Source organism: Nansenia antarctica (genome assembly GCF_963989245.1).
Source record: "Nansenia antarctica genome assembly, chromosome: 18".
NCBI classification, from domain to species: domain Eukaryota; kingdom Metazoa; phylum Chordata; class Actinopteri; order Argentiniformes; family Microstomatidae; genus Nansenia; species Nansenia antarctica.
The window spans coordinates 6516761-6538872 of NC_137691.1; the positions used below are offsets into that span (position 1 = coordinate 6516761).

Sequence of the window (22112 nt, forward strand, 5' to 3'; positions counted from 1 at the left end):
TGTCAATCAAAAACTCAGCTACTGTGGCCTGGGGTGGTCCAGTGGTCCCTGTCGGCATGGGTGCGAATCCGGCCCATGCCCTCCTGACATGCCTTCTTCTCCTTACTTTCCTGTCTGTCTTTACTATCTGTCCAATAAAATATGAGTGGGACTGCCCCACTTAAAAAAAAGAAAGAAACTCAGCTACCCGACATATACAGTTCTGCCCCTACATGTAGTTCTGACGCTACATGTACTAGCTCGGATATTTTCTTTTCACATTATCCTGCAAGCAAAGTTCCAAAAACTATGGGGGATGCATTGAGGCCAGCACAGTACAGCTTGGTTCGGCTCAGTATTGTGAAAAGATCACTATTGGGGCAGACAGACCCATATCATGGTGTTAAAGAGAGATGAACACATTACATAAGCTTGTTGAACATCATTAGACAATATGATTCTTTCTTGAAAGTTTTTCACTGTACATCCACTGTTCAGCAAAAGAAGGCAAGGCGTCTGACTTCATTGACTTAATCAAAGTTTATTTTAACAAATTTAAATTCTTACATTAATTCAGCAGAATTACGACAGCAATCCCTGGAAAAGCAACAAAAAAACTTTTCTTCACAGTATATAAGATATGCAGTTATTTCATGTTTGAAATAGGAAAATCCTCAGATGAGCAGCAATCAGTGATAGTTTAGTAAACTTGTACTGTAATTGGCACTTCTAAGAAATTAAAGCCGTGGGATGTATAGCAGGGAAGAAAGTTGATTTAAAATATTATGTGTTTAATTTCATTCAAACATGGTTCAAAACATGAATAGTAATGTGTGTCAGGAGAGACTTGTTACTTTATTTCCCTGCGTCTTAAGCCCCCTAAAATAAAGGATGAAGCATTCGGAACAGCTCTCTCCTTACGCAAGGATCCTGTATTACTAACTAGTTATGAATGGTAACTATGGTAACTAAATCTCTGTGTGCTTCAAAAGTGGAATGGTGTGACTTTGGCAGAAACGCCATACTTTCTCATTAAGTGCACCTTGTAAATAAACATGTTACAACAGCCACTGGGCAGGATGAGTGGGATGAGTTCTTCCTTATAGTATACTTCTTCATATTAAGATAACATTCTTAGCACACGAAACACCTGTTCCTCTACTGATCAACTCTATTGTTTTAAGCACTTTTACAAAGGGAGCACAATCTTCATCAAAGAAATATATGGAAAATATACATCACATTTCTCAATAACAAGTCAATTTGTAAATATCAATTTCTTGACACCATAGCTGACAACACCACTACCAGCAATCTTCACAACAAAATGGTAGGGCGTTGGACAGATGGGAACTGGGCGAGGTCTGGGAGTGGGACAAGGTGGATCAAGATACACAATCATTCGTTTTACTTCTGTTCTGTCATTTCCTTCCTAGAACTGTACAAGAGCATCTCCTAAAGGGAACAAACTAAACGTGGGAGGTACACGCACCCCCGTTTTGAAAAGGGATTGTGCTATAATAGCAGAGTAGTAATATTTTAAGTAAATTATACTAATGACGATAATAAAACATGTACATAAAAATAAAAAATAAACTAGCATGTTCTGCATTATAAATTGCAGAGCCAAAAGCCAGTGATCATCATTATGAGACTATTAATATTATATGGTGTGTTTATAAGTGGCGGCTAACCTCACTGGACAAGTTATATTCACAGAAGTATCAACAACCCCCTTGCGGTTTAGTGTACCAGTTACCATCGCAATATGTTGAGAGCAAAGGTCTCACGAATGGAAACTGTTACTTTTTACAAGTTAGTATATAAACAGTGGCATTTTTTAAATCATTTGAGGCTTTGCTTTCCTACATTTTCAGATGAAAGGGGAAAAAAGCAAAGACAATGACTATTGTTAACTCTTTAACAACGCAAAGATAACTGTCCAAGTAAAGTCTGTGTTAGTTCACAAAACAACTACCCCATCCTTTCAAAACAGGAGTTCTTCAAAAATGACAACACCAGGGCTTCTAGACCATTACATCAATTCTCAAATACATCAAAGCCAAAAATCAAATTCCAACCAACCGATTCCTAAAATCAAGACATTATATCAAAGTACAAAATCAAATATGATCTAAATAACAGTAATGAAGCAGACAATGTGAATGCACCAAGAAGCACTCCTGACGCCATTCCAGGTCACAGATCTTTTGCTTTATTAGTTGGCTTTCTTTTCTTTCTTCTTCTCCTACAAAAGTAAAAAGAAGATATTTCCTATGAGGCTATAATAAAAAGACATTAAGACACTTATACACTAGGCTACTGCTTATTTGTTTTAGGGTATACAGACAATTTATTTCAATATCTGGACCTCCAAGCTATGTGCTGTGTGTTTGTTATGTGTGGTTTCTCTTTTACTTTATTTCATTTATTTTTTACATCCTTTTTTTTCTTCTTTTTGTTTTGTTGTTGTTGTTGTTGTTGTTGTATGCGTCTGTGGGTATATATGGATGTTGTATCACTTGATTACCTCTCTGGCTGCTCATGCATTTGTATGACCCACTACTTTATGTTATGGAAAATCATCAATAAACAAATATTTAAAAAAATAAACAGTAAAAAGTAGACATTAAGACACTGACTTTCATTGACAGTACATTATAAATATGGCAGTTTATATTGAAGCTATGCAGACGTATGATTCAATGAGCATATAGAAGGTGCAATGTACAGGACACGGACACGCAATTCTGTGGCAATACTGTACCTTCTCATTCATGGCCAGAATAACCATGAGCTTTCTGAAGATGGTCACGAAGTCCAAGAAGAGATCCACAGAGTGCCTTCAGTGGGGCAAAAAGAGAAATATATTTCAAACTCTTATTGGAGCACAGGTCTAATCTAATGGACAGTAACAGCCATGTTAATCAAGTTATTCAGATAAACAATTCCATGATACTGCAGCAAATGATAACGAACTCCTTCTGTCTTCACCAGGCCATGGGCTGGAAACACAGGGAATGTATGTATGTGTGTGTGTGTTCCTTACCAAATGTAGTCCTTGTCTCCCATCTCTGCCTTCTCAATGATGAGTTGAGTGTCAAACAGCACAAATCCACACATTATGGCCAGGCCGAGGTACACATGAGCCTGCACCCAAAAACAAACAAACAAACAAACAAAAACAACACTTGGTTAATTGCCAACCAGCACAGAGCACAAAGAACAATGTCAGACAGCAGTGTAATACTAGGTAAAAACAAGGCAAGCATCGAAGGGATAGTTGGATTGTGTTTCTCTTTACCTTGTACAACATTACAGATCCCAGGAACATGTTGAGGACGGAGACCAGGAGGAGGATGGACAGACCGGACATCAACGTACCTGCAGGACAGAGTTACAACGGCCGTCACTAACCGATGAACAGAGATTTTGAAAATATTTTGGATGGCGACTCTAACGTTCCATCCTGTATATGTATAAACATACATATTCATTAGGGGCGCAGCGGTTCTCGGTTTTATACTGGTACGGTTCATCCACAGTTCAATACCCACTAGTGAATTGTGGCATTTTCGGTTTATGCTGTGTTGCAATCAAAGTTGGAGGTCGAGTTTGTCTGGAACGCAGTTGCTTCTGTAACTTGTTCAAATGTATGTTCATGGCGAGCGGAGTTGAGAACACGAATGTGGTTGAGAGGCAACAGTTTGAGGAAGCGCCGGATTCGTACAAATCTACGGTGTGGGGTCATCTCGGGTTTGGCATTGAATACAATGATGAGGGAACGAAAACAGTGAACAGAAAAGTTACTGTCTGCAAGCATTGCTTCACACGTGTCGTATATGCGCATAATGCATATATGGGCTACCAGCTGTCAAGGCTTAAGTGCACTTTTTCATTTATTTCTCCCTCTCCTATACCAGTAGTCAAGGCTAAGAGGCACTTTTACATTTGAATGTGTTTATTTATTTTTAGATTTGAAAGTGTTTTTTGTTTATATATATTTATATTTCTTATATTATACCATATACCAGTCATATTCTGGCTTGTGTCTGACAGTTCCATAAGTATAAGCAAAATAAAGTAAAGTAACAGTTTGTAAATAAATGGCAGCATTTTTTTTTTCTCCTTACGCACAAAACACGTACCGAAATCGTGACCCAAAAACCGAGGTTCATACCGAACCGTGGGCCAACTGAACCGTTGCACCCCTAATATTCATAAACACAGTTAGTATTCATGTATGACGGCTGTTGGTGAAACCAGGAACAAGTCGGTAACCAATCAAAGTGTTCACACTTTTATTCTGAAAAGTGTAAATACATTTGAAAACCAAAGCCTAATATTGCAATGCAATGGATTTGTTGAGTAATCCCCACTACACTACTCTAACTAGGTAGTAGTTGGGATTACTCACCGAATCCATTGCATTGGCGAGTTGTTCCCGGTTACACCAGCTGCTGTCACATATGTCTAAGCATACCAGGGTTCCCACACCTTGTGAAACATCAAATTCAAGCACCCAACACGGCAAGGACTTTCAAGACTCAATTCCCTCAAATTCAAGGACCCAACACGGCATAGTTTGCTAGAGAACTAGATGAGAATTTATATAATAGGAACTATCCGCTCACAGACAACAATTAAAAAGAGAGAGAGAGAGAGAGAGAGAGGGGGGGGGAATTCAAGCACTTTCAATGACCCATGTCTATTTACAAAAACGTTTAAGACCTTGATTTCTTTTTCTCAAATTCACAAACTTTCAAGGATTTCAAGGACCCGTGGGAACGCTGCATTCACCATCACAGTTAGTATTCATTAATCTTCCACCATTGTGGCTCACAGTCACATCAGATGGATTCCATGTGGCGTGCATGCGCCAATATTTCCTTTGTATGAGCAGTAGTGTTTTGTTTTGTTCTATTAATCAATAGATAGCTTGCACAAAACACAAAGATACACAATTGGAGGTCGTACCTCCGAGGAAGAGGTAGCTCCTGCGCTGGGCATAGAGCGCGCTCAGCGTGAAGCAGACAAAGATGATGGAGGTGCCCAGGAAGGCCGTCACGATGATGCTGGACATGGGAGGAGAAGAGAACAGAGAGGATAACATTACAAAGAGATTATCGCCTCAGTCAGAATTAGTACACACACTGTGGTCATCATCTTGGGGGGGCGGTGGTAGCCTAGAGGTTAGAGAGGCTGGCTAGCAATCAGAAGGTCTCTGGTTTGATCCCCGCCTCAAGAGGGAGCTTGTCTGTAGCCTCGTCTCGAGCAAAGCACCCCTAATTGCTCCAGGGGCGCCGAATATGCCCAAAAATTGGACCAAATTCCAATAATTGACTAACAAGTTGATTGCATGGCAATAATAATAATAAAAGAATAATCTTACAGTACCTTGGGTTAATGCTGATGACATAATCCATGGTTGGGCCCAAACCAACACCTGGAACAAAAAAAACAAAACATGACATCTCCCTTTTTTTACAGCTATTTCATTAATTAAACTACAAATTATTTGCACTTTCACTACATCAAACTGGTTTAGTGAGCATGGAATTGCTACAAATATACACTTCACGCCTGTTCCTTTCTGAGTGAGCTATGAACTGAGACTATGGTCCTCTGTGACTCAGTTGGTAGAGCACTGTGCCAACCAACTTTAGGTGGTGGGTTTGATTCCTGCTGGGACCATATTATACTGAAAGATGTATGCACTCACTACAATGTAAGCCGCTTTGGATAAAAGCGTCAGCAAAATGGCATTTATTATATTCAGGGTATAGGAATCTTGAGGTTAGTTTCAACACCTTTCTAAGACTTTTTAAAGACCTTGTCAATATTTTTCCAGACCTCACCGCCACTTCGAGCTGTAACCGTTTACATGAGTGACACATTTAACTTAACAGTTTTAGTTTGCATTAGACTAGACCACTATCATACAACAGAATCTCCGGTTCATCTTTGTTTTTGAATAAAAATAATAAATTCACGAACTTTTACTAAACGTTTTTAGGACTCAAACTCTTTGGAGAGTCTAAATCAGAAAAATACCTACACAATTCAAGACCTCATAAAACCGTGATAAGACTTTTTAATACTTATTAAGGGTCTTGATTTTCCCAACATTTATTTATCAACTTTTAATACTTTTCAAGACACCGCGGATACCCTGTATATTATAGATTACCTGTGAAGAAGGCAAACCCGGCGAGGATGCCCAGCCTCTTCTTCTCAGTCTGGGGAGAGTGAGGGGTCATGGCCAGCCAAGCCATCATGGCTAGAGAGCCCAGCATGGTTATCAGCCCACCCTTATGGAGAGAAACCCCACAGTAACCGTAGTTAGAATGCAACCACGATACTGTTGCTTAGTAACAGTTCTAGTTCTAGTGCCACTGCCATTGGAGTCTTCTCATCATCAATCAGACATCATGTGGATATCATTTTTTAAATGTCTTATGCGAAAACCTCCTTAAGACATCAGGCATACAGTGTGCCTCAGTGATCCACACACACACACACACACACACACACACACACACACACACACACACACAGTTTTACATTACTATAATTTACAGCCTACATAATTATTGTTCAACTGCCCCTTTTGTCATTGTCTTCTTTAAACAATTTTCGCTTATATATTGCTGTTTTTATTATATTGTTGTTTTGTCTTTATGTCCTGTGCACCAACCTCACCAAGTCAATTTCCTGTATGTGCAGATAGACTTGGCAAAGAATTCTGATTCTGATTACGGCCACTTACCTGGAAGAGCCTAGTGACGACATGGACATAGGCTCCAGCTGCGGCCACCAGCATGCACAGAGCAAGGCTGGAGTAGACATTCTTCAGGTGCAGCTGGGTGGAGCGGGAGCTATGGTGAGAGAGGGGGAAGGACAATGAATGACAAACGGGTACAACTAGACAGACAATCTGTACACTGTACAGATTAGATTAGATTAAACTTTGTCATTGCTGAGTACAAGTACCAGACAACGAAACGCTGTAAATAGTCATATATGGTGACATATTAGTGCCAAGGTACACAGAGTAATCTGTGACAGTCTGCTTCAACTTATTTACCGATTCTCTGTGCTGCACCATGCACGACACCAATGGTTTACAGATTTAAACAGACGGGTTGTGGTTGATGAAAAGTCTGGCTCGTCCTGAATTGTAATTAGGGATGCACCGATACCGGTAACAGTACTCGTACCCAATACTGTACTCATACTCGTAAAAACTACTCCAATGCATCCGCTCCCGATACCACTTTACGGCAACACAAAATTGCTCCTCCTCTGCCTACTGCTAGGAGAAGCTGTCAGCAGTTAGGAGATATTTTAGGATAAGCGATGATGACGACAAAAGTAGAGCAAACTGCAAACTATGCTCTGCTAAATTCTGTATATATGACAGGGTCTGGTGAAACAGTTTTAGGATCATTAAATACTTCGTCATCAGTGCATCCCTAACTGTAATTGTAAAAAGAAGCAATGTATCTTAAAACATGACTGAAATGTGAAAGTGATTTTGCTCAACATACTTAGGCTACAACTGGTCATGAAATGCATAACAGAACTCCATTATACTTACATTTGGGAAAATTTCCAGAGGGAGTCAAAATTGATATTCCTATCAAAGACGTTCATTTTGACAACACTTGGTTAGACCTTCTCCCACAGGGGCAAGATTTCCTGAAATAAAAAACATGCATAAAATTACCTATTATAGCAAAACATTAACCTCATCGCTTACTTTCAAGTGTGGCCTGAAATGGCAGATACTGAACAGAGAAGCTGAGATGCAGTGTGCTTAGAGATCTTGGGTGGGGAAAATGTGGACCTCTCCGGATTTATATTTCAAATAATAATAATAATAATGGGCGCGTGAATAGTCAGAGACCCGAAACTGAAAGGTTAGGGTAGCGCCGACTGATTAAACATAGGTTTATTTAACCGAGCAGTGCTTTATAGACCAATTGTAGCTTTCATTTGTGGGAACAGACTTTCTCCCTCTCCCAATTATGCCTTTTTAGTATCTGAGATGATCACAAACATCATGGCCATATCAGTTAGAAAAGTAGCTGTGAATTCACCTACTTGCATTGCGTAACATCCCTACGCAGCAGAGCTCAGCTAAATCACGTCAATCAACGAATGTCCAAAGTTCACCAATGCTACTGAAGTTCAAGTCTAAACCCCTAAACCCTTTATCTCACTTTCTCATTGCTGTAACACACACACACACACACACACACACACACACACACACACACACACACACACACACACACACTTCTTAGCTAGCTAACCTGTGAGTTACCAACACGGTGAGAGTCTAGCTAAGCTGGTACGTCAGGCTGGCTGGTGGTCCTGGTGCTTCCCTGTTGGACTCATCTCATCTTTGACCCAAAACACTGAGGCAACACAAGTTAATATTCGCCAACTAACCAGCAAATGTCTAGTCGTTTAGTTCCCTCCGAGCAGGGGGCGTTGTCATGTAGTTGTCATGACATATCGTGACGTTAGAATTATAAGGTTCTATCTCCATTTTGTCAAAATTGAGTTTTTTACATAATCTGATCCATTAGGTGTTTATTAATGCCTGTGTGGTGTTATTTTTAAAATGTTGACATTTTTTAGTTAGTAATTCATAAAATACAAAGGTTCCATCTCACAAAACATTTGACGCTCAATATCTCTGAACTGCCCTGAACGGAGATAGAACCTTCTCATTCTAAACGGAGATAGAACCTTATCATTCTAAACGGAGATAGAACCTTATCATTCTAAACGGAGATAGAACCTTATCATTCTAAACGGAGATAGAACCTTATCATTCTAAACGGAGATAGAACCTTATCATTCTAAACGGAGATAGAACCTTATCATTCTAAACGGAGATAGAACCTTATCATTCTAAACGGAGATAGAACCTTATCATTCTAAACGGAGATAGAACCTTATCATTCTAAACGGAGATAGAACCTTCTCATTCTAAACGGAGATAGAACCTTATCATTCTAAACGGAGATAGAACCTTATCATTCTAAACGGAGATAGAACCTTATCATTCTAAACGGAGACAGAACCTTATCATTCTAAACTCACGACTTGTTGTTGTTATTGTTGTTGGAAACCCTCGGCTGGTTAACAGCTAGCTAGTTAGCTAGGTTGCTAGCTTGCCAACTTGGCTAGCCCAGGCCAGAGAGGCCCTGCTTATCCTGCTACACGACAGCTAACCAGCTAGCTAGCTAGCGAAATGCGCAACGCAACACGTTAACAAGGCTAACACTAGCTTAGCACATGACTTTAACATGGTTATAACTGTCGCTAAAGCAAGTTGGTGACCTGTTCGTTGTCACACATTTGTAGCAATTAGAAGCAACCGTTCAACCGAATTCGGAGTCAAATAAGAACGGATAGTTTAGCTAAATCAGTAGCTGATAGATAGTCAGCCATTTTGCTAACTAGATGGCTATCTTCTTGAAGCTTCTCGTTGTTTCCTTGTTGGGATTTGAGAACATTAAGCCCAGTGCTGGCTAGATACTTAGTTAGTTAAATGAAAGGACAGTCTCTTACCCGATGTTTCCAAAACACACCCAGCGACAGAGATGTAAATGACAGCAAACGGTTGTTGGTCTTCCTCAGAGTTTCCAGCCTTCTTGTTGATGCTTGAAAGTCAGTCTGATAACGCGTGAGTGCGCAGGCGCAGTTACATCATGCTGTTGGCCACGCCCCCAGGCCGTCGCAACCACAGTGCAACACAAACGCAACAGTTGCAAATCCCGGCCGCGTCCCAAAAGTCTCTCCTCGCCTCCTTGCATCCTCTCTCCTCCTTCCTTGCATCCTCTCTCCTCGCCTCCTTGCATCCTCTCTCCTCTCCTCGCCTCTGACACCCCCCCAAAATAGGCCGAAAAATAGGAAAATAGGCCGAATGCGTTTTGAGAAGTAGGCGAGAAAGGTGACCCGAGAAATTGTAAATAAGTAAATAATCAAATAAACAATATAATAATATAGTAAAGTTAATTACTTATAAGATTGGCTGAAATTACCGTACAGGTTGGATGTGGTCATGGCATGCAATAAGTAGTAAGTATTACTGACACACAGTTCATCTTTTATTTGGTTCTATTGAACATTGACATGGCTTTGCTTTGTTGGCGGGTGATATACAATACACGTTTTCCTAAATCCATGAAATGGGAGGGAGGACCCTCAAAACAATGATTCAAAAATCTGATCAACTCCATTGGATTAAGAAATGACTATTAAATTAAACAAACAAGGTACAAAGTAAAAACAATCACTGAACAGGTTTTGTGACATTTTTGACATTTAGCAGACTCCTTTATCCAAAGCGACTTACAACAAATACATTTGTCTAAGTATGCGAATAATCTATCCATCAGTCATCATAAGAAATTCTCAAATCTATGCTAGGAGCAGGGGCCGTCGGCAGTCACAATGCTAGACGAAGAAAGAATTACCTTTTTTTTCTCTTTTCGTTCTTTTTGAACAAGGCACGAACGAGGCACAACATAACTATGTATTGCTAATTGAAACATTGGTAGACGTTACGACAGAGAGATTCTTCTAGAACAAGCCTTTCCCTTTTTTAAGGCTCAGCTGCTTCCACTGAGGCAGACTTGCAAACTGGTTTTTAGAGATTCCAAATATGCCATTGAAGTCTGAATCTGAGAGGTATTGCTGAAAAAGAAGAAGCGAGGGAGGGGATATAATAGAGACAGAGATCTTTGTTATTAACAAAGTAAAGTAAAGCCAAATAATTTGCTTTCAGGCTTATTCACTGTGGATTCCAGTCTATGGACATATCGTGAGCTTAGAATTATAAGGTTCTATCTCCGTTTAGGGCAGTTCAGAGATATTGAGCGTCAAAGTTTTTACATTCCATTATGTTCTGTGAGATGGAACCTTTGTATTTTATTCATTACTAACTAAAAAAGGTCAACATTTTAAAAATAACACCACACAGGCATTAATAAACACCTAATGGATCAGATTATGTAAAAAACTAAATTTTGACCAAAAATTGAGATAGAACCTTATAATTCTAACGTCACAAGGTGTTGTACAATTACTAATGAGGAACAACGATAAAATAAAATAAAACTAAATATTGGTTGACATTTACATTTTTTTATTTTTGGCATAGCATATACCCCTTATCCAAAGCAACTTACAACAAACTTATCTAACGTAAGTTAGAATCATCTATCCATCAGTTATCATAAGAAAAAGAAATATATGCCACGACCAGGGGCATTTGGCAGTCACAATGCTAGAAGAAGGAATAATAATAATTCTTATTTTATTATTATTATTATTTACAGTAGAGAATAGTATTATGAGGTCTTGATTGTGTCACCTCTAGGGCCCAGAATGTTCCTAACCACAATTAAGGCCATGCCAACACATCACCTGAGCACACCTACCTCCTTCTGGGTCGGGTCAACATCCTCAGGTAGCTCGTTGGCTAGTTTGTTGACCAGGTCCTCTGCTGGGTAAGACGGGAAGTCCTTCGAGGGCTCAGTGCTATCTTTCTCCTAGGAAGAAATGAAAAGGTTCAGATCAATACATTCAGTTGAAATAACCAATATGGTTTGAATCAGTTAACATAATTCGTGACGTTAGAATTACAAGGTTCTATCTCCATTTTTGTCAAAATTGAGTTTTTTTTTACATAATCTGATCCATTAGGTGTTTATTAATGCCTGTGTGGTGTTATTTTTTTTAAATGTTGACATTTTTGAGTTAGTAATTCATAAAATACAAAGGTTCCATCTCACAAAACATAATGGAATGTAAAAACGTTGACGCTCAATATCTCTGAACTACCCTAAACGGAGATAGAACCTTATAATTCTAAGCTCACGATATGTACATAGACTGGAATCCACAGTGAATTCAGATCATCCTTTTTCCAACTGACCGCTGTCGACAGACGAAGTTTGAAAGGTATGATGGTGCTTACATATGTGATCCTCACGAGGGATGTCACGTCTCCCAACTCTTCCTTCAGCTGTTCGTATGTCTTTCCTCCCTAACAAAGTGAGACACGTTTTTGAGCGCTGCACGTTGACATCAAATAAACATGAAAGAATGAGGTTGTAGAAATTGCATAACTTTGCAACACAGAGATTATACACAAACAGACACACACACACACAGACACACACACACACACACACACACACACACACACACACCCACACACACGCAAGCACACATGCACACGCACAAGCACACACACACACACACACACACACACACACACACATACGCACATGCACACGCACACACACACACACACACACACACACACACACACACACACACACACACAGAGGAAAAGAGGTATAACTTTCATCACTCACACTCCATTTTGTGGGGTCCCAAGCGGTGAACCAGCCAGTGAAGGTGGGGGGCTCGTAGCCCTGCTTGATCAGGACGATAGGAGTGTCAGGGTCTCGTGACCCAGGATGAGTACGCAGGTAGTCCTGACTAGTGACCACCGCTTCCTTCCGCTCAATCGCATTGGCTTCAGTGCCCACCCATAGGATGACCTGGAACCCCAAAAGGACAAAATAATATATATATATATATATATTTATGTATATACAGAAATGAATATGGTAATAATAACGCAATGCTAATGATATCTGATGATGTTTTTATGATTGCTTAGCTGTCAAAATAATAATGATGAATGTGTGTAAATATGTGTCACATTCTAATGCTTTGGTCCGCATATCGGGATCTGATGTAATGATCAGACTTTTCTTTTGAAAAATCTGAATACATTTCCGCGTTGTTGAAAATCAGTGACACATCGCTAGTCAACTAACACAGCTTGTTTTGTGAGCCTGCTAACAATGTAATGTAGTGTTATCCTTAACTAGGTAGCAGTGGGGATTACTCACCGAATCCATTGCGTTGCAGTATTTTGGCTTGACTAGCGCGTTTGTGTTGTGATTCTCAACAACGTTGAAACGTAGTTCCGTGTTTCAAAAGAAAAGTTTGAACATTTTGATTGGTTGCCGATATGCGGACCAAAAGACTAGAACGTGTCACATATTACAACTGTACCTGGTCCCATGTGTCTAACAGCATGACGTCATCTTCACTGAGGTCATCCTGGGTGAACTGGGTCACCTCTGTAACGATGAAACGGCCGGTCTTATTGGAGCACTCAAAAAGTCGGGGCTCGTGGTCCAGAACAGCCTGCTGTAGTCTTTAAAATAACACACACACACACACACACACATGCAGTTTTAATATACTGCACTGCGATAAGTAAATCTAAGTAAGATTACATATCTTAAATCAAGGCAACATATGCTTGTTTTTTGTCTGACTGCACTAGTTTTAAGATATCTTTTACTTGTTTTAGTTTAGTTTCTGTTCCTGTTCTGTTGGCAGACCATTTTGCTTATTTTAAGTAATATTTCCCCATTGTATTGCTTTTTTCTTGTTTTTGAGAGCTGACTTTTTGCAGTGTGGTGCATTTTGCAGTGCACCACACAATCAATCCTCTGTACATGGTTTAGGATGAATTCAATCCATTAACATAGTACCGCTGCTCACATTGGGATTCCATAAGAGATACTTGATTGTAAATTAAGGGTATTGCAAGGTGGAAAGGTTACACAGCATTCTTCACACCATTCACCAACTAGACTGATACCCTTAAGGACCAACCTCAAACGAAGGGACAGAAAATTGTTTCAAATGGAGTGGTAGTGGTACTGCAATTCGTCCTGTCTGTCAATGCATAGCTAGCCATAGATATGGAACATAGATATGTTTTTTTAGGATATTTACTTAATTTACAAGTAAAGGTAAGACCATGCAATATATATTCGCATTTGTGTTGAATGAGTTTGAATAGTGGAACTGCATTTCCCTATAAAATGTGTATTGAATACATAAGTTACCTGTATGCGTGTGTTACCTGTATGCGTGTGTTACCTGTATGCGTGTGTTACCTGTAAGGGTGTGCAAAGAATGCTGATATGAAATATAAAACATACGGTCGCCAATAGTATGGTGCAACCTGCCAATTGAATGGTGAATTGAAGCTACCTCTATCGGGTTCATATGTGTGTAAATCTGGCTCTGATATTAGCCAGTGCCTCCCCAACCGTTGACCTCACCGCACGTCACTGTACGCTATGACAGTTTATTACCTCTTGTCACTGGCATAAGGGGCCTTCCCTCCGAGCAGATTCCAGAATTCAACAGGCTCCTGACCCTCTGCCACAATCTCTTCAGCGCTTGAGTGCTGTCCAATTACAGAGCTGACCTCCTTAGCCATAGCTCTCTCATCCCCACTTGATCCCTGGCAAATTAGAGACAATATGACATGTTACTTAAGCTGCCCGCTTGTTCACAACAACAACAACAACAAAAACACTCCAGAGACCACGTCACTTCACTCCTCCGAAACCTCCACTGGCTCAGAGTCCGATTTATGATTCAGTTGAAGATTCTCCTCGCCACCTACAAAGCCCTCAACAACATGGCACCCTCCTCCTACCTCTCTGACCTCCTCCTCCTCCTCCTCCTCCAGCACACTCCTACCCGCAGCCTCCCGTCAGCTGATACCAGACTCCTCGTCCCCATCACCAGCACTACCCCCCCCCCCCCCCCCCCTGGGGGGACCAGGCTTTCTCTGCTGCAGCCTCCCCTCTTTGGAACACTCTCTCAAACCACATAGAAGAAGAATCCAGCACGCTCTCCTCCTTCAAACTATCCCTCAAAACCACTTTTTTTTTATTATTTTTTTTTTTATAAATTTGTTTTTCTGATTTTATCCCTTTTTCACCCAATTTGGTATCCAATTGAACCCAACCTAGCATCCAATTATCCCCTGCCTATTGCGTAGGGTCCGCCGCACGACCCCGTGGCCGGCAGCCCCAGAGGAGATCGCCAGGCAGACTAGCTGACTGGCTCCTCGAGCCCAGCACCGTTATTACGGCACCCCGGGGGCGCTGTTGCGCGACGGATCCTTGTCCGGAAATAGTCCTATACCGCCCTCTGGAGCGGCCGCTCAATATGCCGCTCCCTGTGTGCCTCGGCCATATCCGGGTCTGGCGAGACCGGGATTCGATCCCAGTCCCCGGTGGGCAGCTTGCACTAGTGGCTAGTGCTTAGACCGCTACGCCACCGCGGTCTAAACCACATCTTTTTAAACTAACTTTTATTGTTGTTTTTACTGACTGTACTTTTGTTTTACTTTGTATTGATCTATCTATTCTTGTTCTCTCCATGGAATGTAGTGCCATGGAGAAGAAAAGCACGATAGAAAATAAATGTTATTATTATTATTATTATTATTATTATTATTATATGTTATTATATTAACATTCTCCATATAGCCGGCTCCAAACTGCTCAATTACCTCAAAATATATTCACAAATGATCTAGTCTTCTCCCTACCTTCCCACACCATAGGTAGATTTCGGATTGGCTCTTCAGCAGGAAGACATCATTGGAGTTGAGTGAAGCAGCCAGGGCCGGCACCTCTATGGCTTTGGTGTTAGACGAGTCAGAGCCGCGAACCTGGAACAATCTGATTGGTGGTTCTGGGTCTGAGGCCCCCTTTCTGGAGGTACCCCCCTTAAAAGAAAAGAAAGGAGCAGGTCAGGTTTAACAGGAAAAGCTGCAGTAATTTTCTACTGATTTATAGCCATGCAATCAACTTGTCAATTGTTGGAATTTGGTATTTTTTGCTGTAGGCACAGGGTCTAGGCACAGGTTCGGCCATGTTCGGCGCCCCTTCGGTTAAGTGCCTTGCTCAAGAGCACATGCAAGCTCCCTCCTGAGGCGGGGATCGAACCAGCGACCTTCCGATTGCTAGCCAGTAATTAACAAACAGCTTAGAAATCCTGCTCATTATCGTCCTATCATTACTAGTGTTGGACAGAATTAAATCCAATGTTATTGTTGGACAACATCTCATATAATGAACATAATATTGCATTGAATCATTCAATAAAGAAAACTCACCTCAAAGATGATCATTCTACCCTTGAACATCGCCATGAAGTGTCTTGGTTCCTTGCCCATGGCGACCCTGACCTGCACAGGCTGGTCGCCATACTGTTGGTCCAAGTTCACGGCCTGAAACGCGGAGGCCGCCACTTCATCCTGAGAGGCATGGCGTCCCTGAAACAGAATATATGTGTCACTTACTGTATGTGGAAAAACAAGCCTTATACAAGCCTTATTATGAGGAGCCATATTGATACATTATTGCAAGGATGGACATTTCGGTGCTCCAAAAGGTAGTCTCTTTAATAATTATAATAATTAATTAATTTAATTGTAATAATAATTTTGCCATTTAGCAGACGCTTTTAATCCAAAGCGATTTACAATTACGAATTACAGGGACATTCCCCCTGGAGTAACTGAGGGCAAAGTGCCTTACTCAAGGGCACACTAGTAGTGGTGTGGTTTCAGGCGGGATTTGAACTCACAACCTTCCGATCACAAGTCCAACTCACTATCCACTAGACCACCACTACCCCACAATGTATTTATGACTGTCTTTATGACTGATTCATATTTTCCGCTATTTGAGGTGGTTTGATGTGTACTAACATTCAAATCTTTTCAGATTTCAATGTATGCCACATAATTTGAAAGCTTACAATATGCAATTTCATAATCTGGAAAAAACAGAAAAATGACGATGCCCTACTTGAGGACTTTTTAACCAGACCCTATCACAAATGCAGTTTAGTTCTCTGTTTACAAACATCCATCCATAAGAGTGGAAAACACAAATCCATGAGTTAAACAGAGTGCCTTCACCTGCCAGATGTAGAGCAGGTAGTTCTTCTTGCTGTGGACTTCGTAAGTGTAGAGAATCAGATAGCAGTCTCCTCCGAAGAAGTAGCCTAGCGACTGCGGCTCCACAGGGACCAGTTCAAGGTTCTCGATCCGCCAAGCCTGAGAATGTGTCACAGAAAGTGTCATCACTCGTGTGTGGAATTAAAATGTCCAGAAGTAACATGAAACATGATAGTTCATAGTTCACGACCTGAGTTAGCTAAATGAGTTGCCATATTCTGACGTCTGATGTTGTTATTATGACAGAATTATCTAGCCATTCAGATGTAAGGTTCAAGTCAGCCATGGGACATTTTAGTTAAGTGACAGAAAGATATATTGGGCAAAAGCACACAAGTTCATGTTTATGTTCAATAAAGTCCATTCATTCATTCATGTTTACCTCAACCTGGCCTGTGCCATCGTCAACCATTCGTTCCTGCGCCGCCACCTCTGGCATTGCATGCATCCGAGTGGCATCAAACTTCTCCTGAGTGACATTGGCTAAGGCAAGGCATAAAAAAAATCTTCATTGCCAGATGTTCAACAGCTTACACAATCTTTACTAAGAAACCACAGGTCAAATATGTCAAGTCATGATTATTTATATGAATCAAAAGGAGGAAGAGGTGACATTTCAGGCAGGTGATCGATTTGGATCAGGAAACACACACAGGAAATACAAAATAATAATAATTTTAAAATATATAATCTTCCTTCTTCTAGCACGACGACTGCCAATGGCCCCTGGCCAGAGGATAGATTACTTTCTCCTGCTATGACTGGTGGACAGATGACTCACTTACTTAGTCAAACGTATTTGTTGTGAGAGCAGCCTTGGACAAAGGCGTCTGCTTGCTAAATGCCAAAAATGTAAATGTAACACAAACACATACCCACTCTCCCCACAGTGTGTGTCCTGCCAACACCCACAGTCTGCTCTTTCACACTCCAGCTCTGGAAAAGCTGCTTGAAGAGGGCTGACTCTGCCCCGTCGTTCACCGTCTCCACGTTGGTGGTGGTGGGGTAGTTCTTCAGCTTGAGGAACTCCTGTCCAACGGAGGGAGAGAATCAGTCAAACCACTCCCGTCGCTGTATAGTAGATAATGTTGCCTAGTTTAAAACCTCTAATGGGGCTTTTCCACTAGAGGGCTGACCCGGGTCAGCCCGGGCTGGCCTGCTTCTTTGGCGCTTTTCCATTTGTCGGCCTGGGTCGGTTCGGGTCGGTTCGGGTCGCTTCTTTAGCTACCCTTCGATACCAGGAACCAAATTGAGACCCAGAACCTTTTATACCCACCAAAGCTCTGGACATGGCAGCCTGTCTCTCTGCCTTGTTGGCTTTCTTCCCCTTCCATACAAAGATCTTCACCCCTCCTTGGTCGAGGAAGTAACAGTCCTGCAAAAACATTTAGATATAGATTAATGGACACAACCCGGGGAAAAGTTGTCTCTCACCCAAATTCTCAGATACTCAAATTCTCTATAATTCTCAAAATAGTGTTTGCTGCTCTTGGAACAACTGGTGCTGGAAGACTAACGTCATGATTCAAGAGGTCCTGAACCAATGGCCTGGTGGCAACCTCTGTGACCTTCATTTGACCCTCAGCATCAGACACACTGTCAGGATGAAAGGGGATATTCAATAAGTAGTGCGCAAAACTGAAAATCATTCATCAATCATTCAGCACTCAAAAACATCACTCATAAACAACAAACTCAATGAAACATTTGTTTCCCTCTGTTTTGGACTGAACCTTTTTGTGCCGAACATCTGAAACTTATTCAAACAGGCCCAGAGACAGACCACGGACCACGAGGAGGACACTCACTGGTACAGGGTGAGCTGGGCTTTGTGCTCCTGGTCCGCTGTCTCATCAGGCGGTCCGCTGGGCAGCTTGGACGGTTTATCCCCCATGATGCCAGTCAGGATCTTCATGAGTTCAGGGGATTTCCCCTCCGCCTCCCCTTCTATCACCCCGATCGCCGCCCGACCTCCTCTCTCCCGGTCTCGAATGTCCTTTGCCAGTAGCATGCCCTAGGAGTCCCAGAACGTGGGTTGAGAATGCCAAGTTAGGATGGTTTACAGCTTTTTGGGGGGAAATTAGCTTTCAAATGAGCTGTCAACAGAGAACATAGCTTATTTTTTCTGAGTGGGGTAGTCCCACTCATATTTTTCATTTTATTGACAGATACAGTAGAGATTTAGACAGGAAGGATGGGTGAGAGATAGAGGAGGGATGACATGCAGGATATGTCCCCGGCCGGAATCGAACCGGGGACCCTGCGGTTACATGGTCAGCGCTTAACCCGCTACGCCACCTAAGCGCCCCAACAGAGAACATACCTTAAGCCTCTCCTGTTTGTTACTCTCTGGTCCGTTCCACTGAATGATAGTCTTGCCAGAGTCCAACAGAAAGACATCCCCAAGATTGAAACTCTTCCAACTCATCTCTACCTACAGTATGGGAGGAATTTGGCAAGATACGTACATCACATTTTCCTGGTATTACCTGCATTTTACCCGGTATTTCCCGGTATTTAAATGAGTGTTTCTCACCTCCATGGCGGTGACTCTCTTCTTCCCTTTCAAGTGCAGCAGTCTCTGGATGTCATAGCTGTTGGTCTCTGTGTGTCGCATTCCTGATGCCACCCCACCCTTTTTATATCTGGATGGGGGGAGAGGGACAATTATGTCAGAAATGAATGAATCTTTATTACATTACACTGTTTGTTGAGTAGTTGCAAGAACAATATGCGCTCCTTTTCAACCTACAACTACAGTAAGATTACATTATTTAAAGATGACATAAGGTGACATTATGTCACTATAAGATTATAATGTGTGTACATACTGTACACATTGTAACGATGAGATTTGTCATTACACAGACCACTGTGTAATAACATGTTAATAACATGTGTAATTACATGCAGTATTATCGTGAGCATAGAATTATATGGTTCTATCTCCGTTTAGGGCAGTTCAGAGATACTGAGCGTCAAAGTTTTTACATTCCATTATGTTTTATGAGATGGAACCTTTGTATTTTATGAATTACTAACTCAAAAATGTTAAAATGACACCACACAGGCATTAATAAACACCTAATGGATCAGATTATGTAAAAAAAACTCAATTTTGACAAAAATGGAGATAGAACCTTATAACTCTAACGTCACATTATGCTGATACAGCTCCTGGCTCTGCTCACACACTCACATGACCCCCTGTTTGAAGTATCCTCTAAAGGCGTCAGACTCGTGGCCCTGGACCTCCCGGTGCTGGACCGGACCGGAGCCTAGGAAGTCATCCAGCTGGATGGTGTAGACAGCAGCCGCACCCTGCTCATCCTGGCTGGACTCTGAGCCGATCCAGTAGTGGATGTCATAGGACAGGCAGCTGCCTACTTTCTGGGTCTGGAGATACAGACAGAGAGAGAGAGAGAGAGAGAGAGGAGGGGGGCGGGCGACGACAGTCGGATGGACAGATGGACAGACAGATAAACAGAGATAGGGAAATCATAATTCGTAAATCGTTCACTTTCAAACAAGCCAAAAAGCCATAATCCAACATGCACTACTCAGATTATCATGCAAAACGACGGACCACAAAGCAAACATCTGCACCCAGATTTAAATACAAGGATGTAGAGTAGACAGCCCTTATTATTGTGTCACAACCCCATTATTCCCCAACATGTCCTGATATGACACACTTTGTCAAAAACTAGGGCTCAGACTCACAGAGATTAGTACGTAGCAGTCGCCCTCGTAAAAGTTACCATACGATTTCTCTGGGACCTGCACCAGATCCATTTTCTATAGATCAAAGAAAAGCAGACATTTCGGATCATTGTCATTGTGAAATACACACACTGACCATTTAGAAGAATACATTTGACAGTCATAATTACCTCGACTCGCCAGATTACAATCCCAGGATTGTGGGTCACTGCTTTGAATGTGCTCTCCATGTTGCTCAGACAATAGAGTTGCTTACAGCCTTCCTGCTTTTTTGGGACACTGAAATAATGGTATTTTTGGAATCAATACACTGCGTCAGTGTGTACGACATGCATTATCCTAACAATGATAGCCTGTTACTGAAATAGATTTTGACAATGAATAAATGACAAAAATAAACATTTGCATAGTAAACCAGGGCGTTGTCAACAGGAGAGGAAGAAGTATTCAAAAAGACTTGTTGCCAGTGATAACTGCTATGTCTACGATTCATTTGATGTTACAAACCCACAACACATTGTACTGCACTAATCACCAGAGTGACGGTATGCGCACCACAACCCTCTGGCTTGTTATCTCCATCAGTACCAGTCATAAAACAGTCAAACTCATCTCTCAATATACATGAAAAATAAACTGTCCTCCTTCTAGCACAACGACTGCCAATGGCCCCCAGGCCTGAGCTTAGATTAGAATGTCTTGCTATGGCTGGGTGATAGACGATTCACTTACTTAGTCAAATGTATTTGTTGTAAATCTCTGTAAATGTCAATGTAAAAAAGATTTACCTTCTTATGAAACTCAGTGTTAGCCTAAGCAAAAATCACAGAGAGCAGATGATGGTCAGACATTACCTTGAAACACTGCTTGTGGGAGGCAGAAGAGAAGAGTTTCCCGTTCGAAGGAGAGTGTCCTTCGGTGTGTCTCTGTATAGATCTTCCAACGTCTCAAAGTTTCACACAGAGCACTTCAGGGGAGAGAACCAAGGACAGAGACTGATGCATCATCCTTCTCTGCATCATCCTTCGCCTCTTCCTTGCCCCCCCCCCCCCCAGCCCCCCCCCCCCCCGAGAGATTTGCTTGAATTTGCATGTTCCAGGACCTCTCATATCGCTTTGGCCAATCACTGATTAGAAAAAGGGAAAGATACACAACCCCACAAGCAAATGAGGAGAGAGCAGGCTTGACTTTTATTCAAAAGACCAGGCTGAGAGGGAGGCATTAGTGGTAGTGGTGGGAGGATAGAGTGGTGAGAGAGAGCGGAGGAGGGAGTCATAAATATCCAGTCCATTACCAGGAAATGGACTCCACTGTATTGGAAGGCAGCTATGGATTTTTAGTTGAATTATGCGCTACACAGCAACCAATGCCATTGATGCTGTAATGCAGTGCTGCCCATAATATCAGACATGCTGCCTGTCGCAGGCTAAGCCTCTATCTATCATCTGCGGAGGCACAGACATGAATCTCACAGGATCCACAGTGATCTGTCACATTGATTGTGCTTCATACATTATGGTGA

The 22112-nt window shown here is 41.6% G+C and overlaps 2 protein-coding genes across 3 annotated transcripts; both read right to left on the minus strand.

The window, feature by feature from the left end:
• Window positions 1-500: 500 nt before the first annotated feature.
• On the minus strand, window positions 501-9674 carry tegt (testis enhanced gene transcript (BAX inhibitor 1)). Of its 2 annotated transcripts, none has more exons than XM_080548186.1 (10): window positions 9568-9674; window positions 7580-7680; window positions 6749-6857; window positions 6170-6290; window positions 5377-5425; window positions 4957-5054; window positions 3284-3363; window positions 3029-3129; window positions 2747-2822; window positions 501-2227 (listed from the first exon to the last, which is right to left on the minus strand). In XM_080548186.1, exons 2-10 carry the CDS (start codon window positions 7633-7635, stop codon window positions 2198-2200), a joined length of 720 nt encoding a protein of 239 aa, XP_080404312.1. In that variant the 5' UTR covers window positions 7636-7680; window positions 9568-9674; the 3' UTR covers window positions 501-2197. The 2 variants fall into 2 exon arrangements, with proteins under 2 accessions (XP_080404312.1, XP_080404313.1); XM_080548187.1 differs by lacking the exon at window positions 9568-9674 and adding an exon at window positions 8298-8423.
• Window positions 9675-10581: 907 nt separating this feature from the next.
• On the minus strand, window positions 10582-20820 carry avil (advillin; the record flags this gene model as incomplete). The annotated part of the gene is made up of 19 exons (XM_080548238.1): window positions 10582-10695; window positions 11442-11552; window positions 11981-12049; window positions 12384-12572; window positions 13096-13240; window positions 14196-14347; window positions 15449-15628; window positions 16019-16177; window positions 16829-16966; window positions 17250-17350; window positions 17743-17896; window positions 18144-18242; window positions 18385-18463; window positions 18676-18881; window positions 19191-19301; window positions 19404-19512; window positions 20067-20263; window positions 20591-20665; window positions 20761-20820. 19 exons carry the CDS (start codon window positions 20818-20820, stop codon window positions 10582-10584), a joined length of 2448 nt encoding a protein of 815 aa, XP_080404364.1.
• Window positions 20821-22112: the final 1292 nt, after the last annotated feature.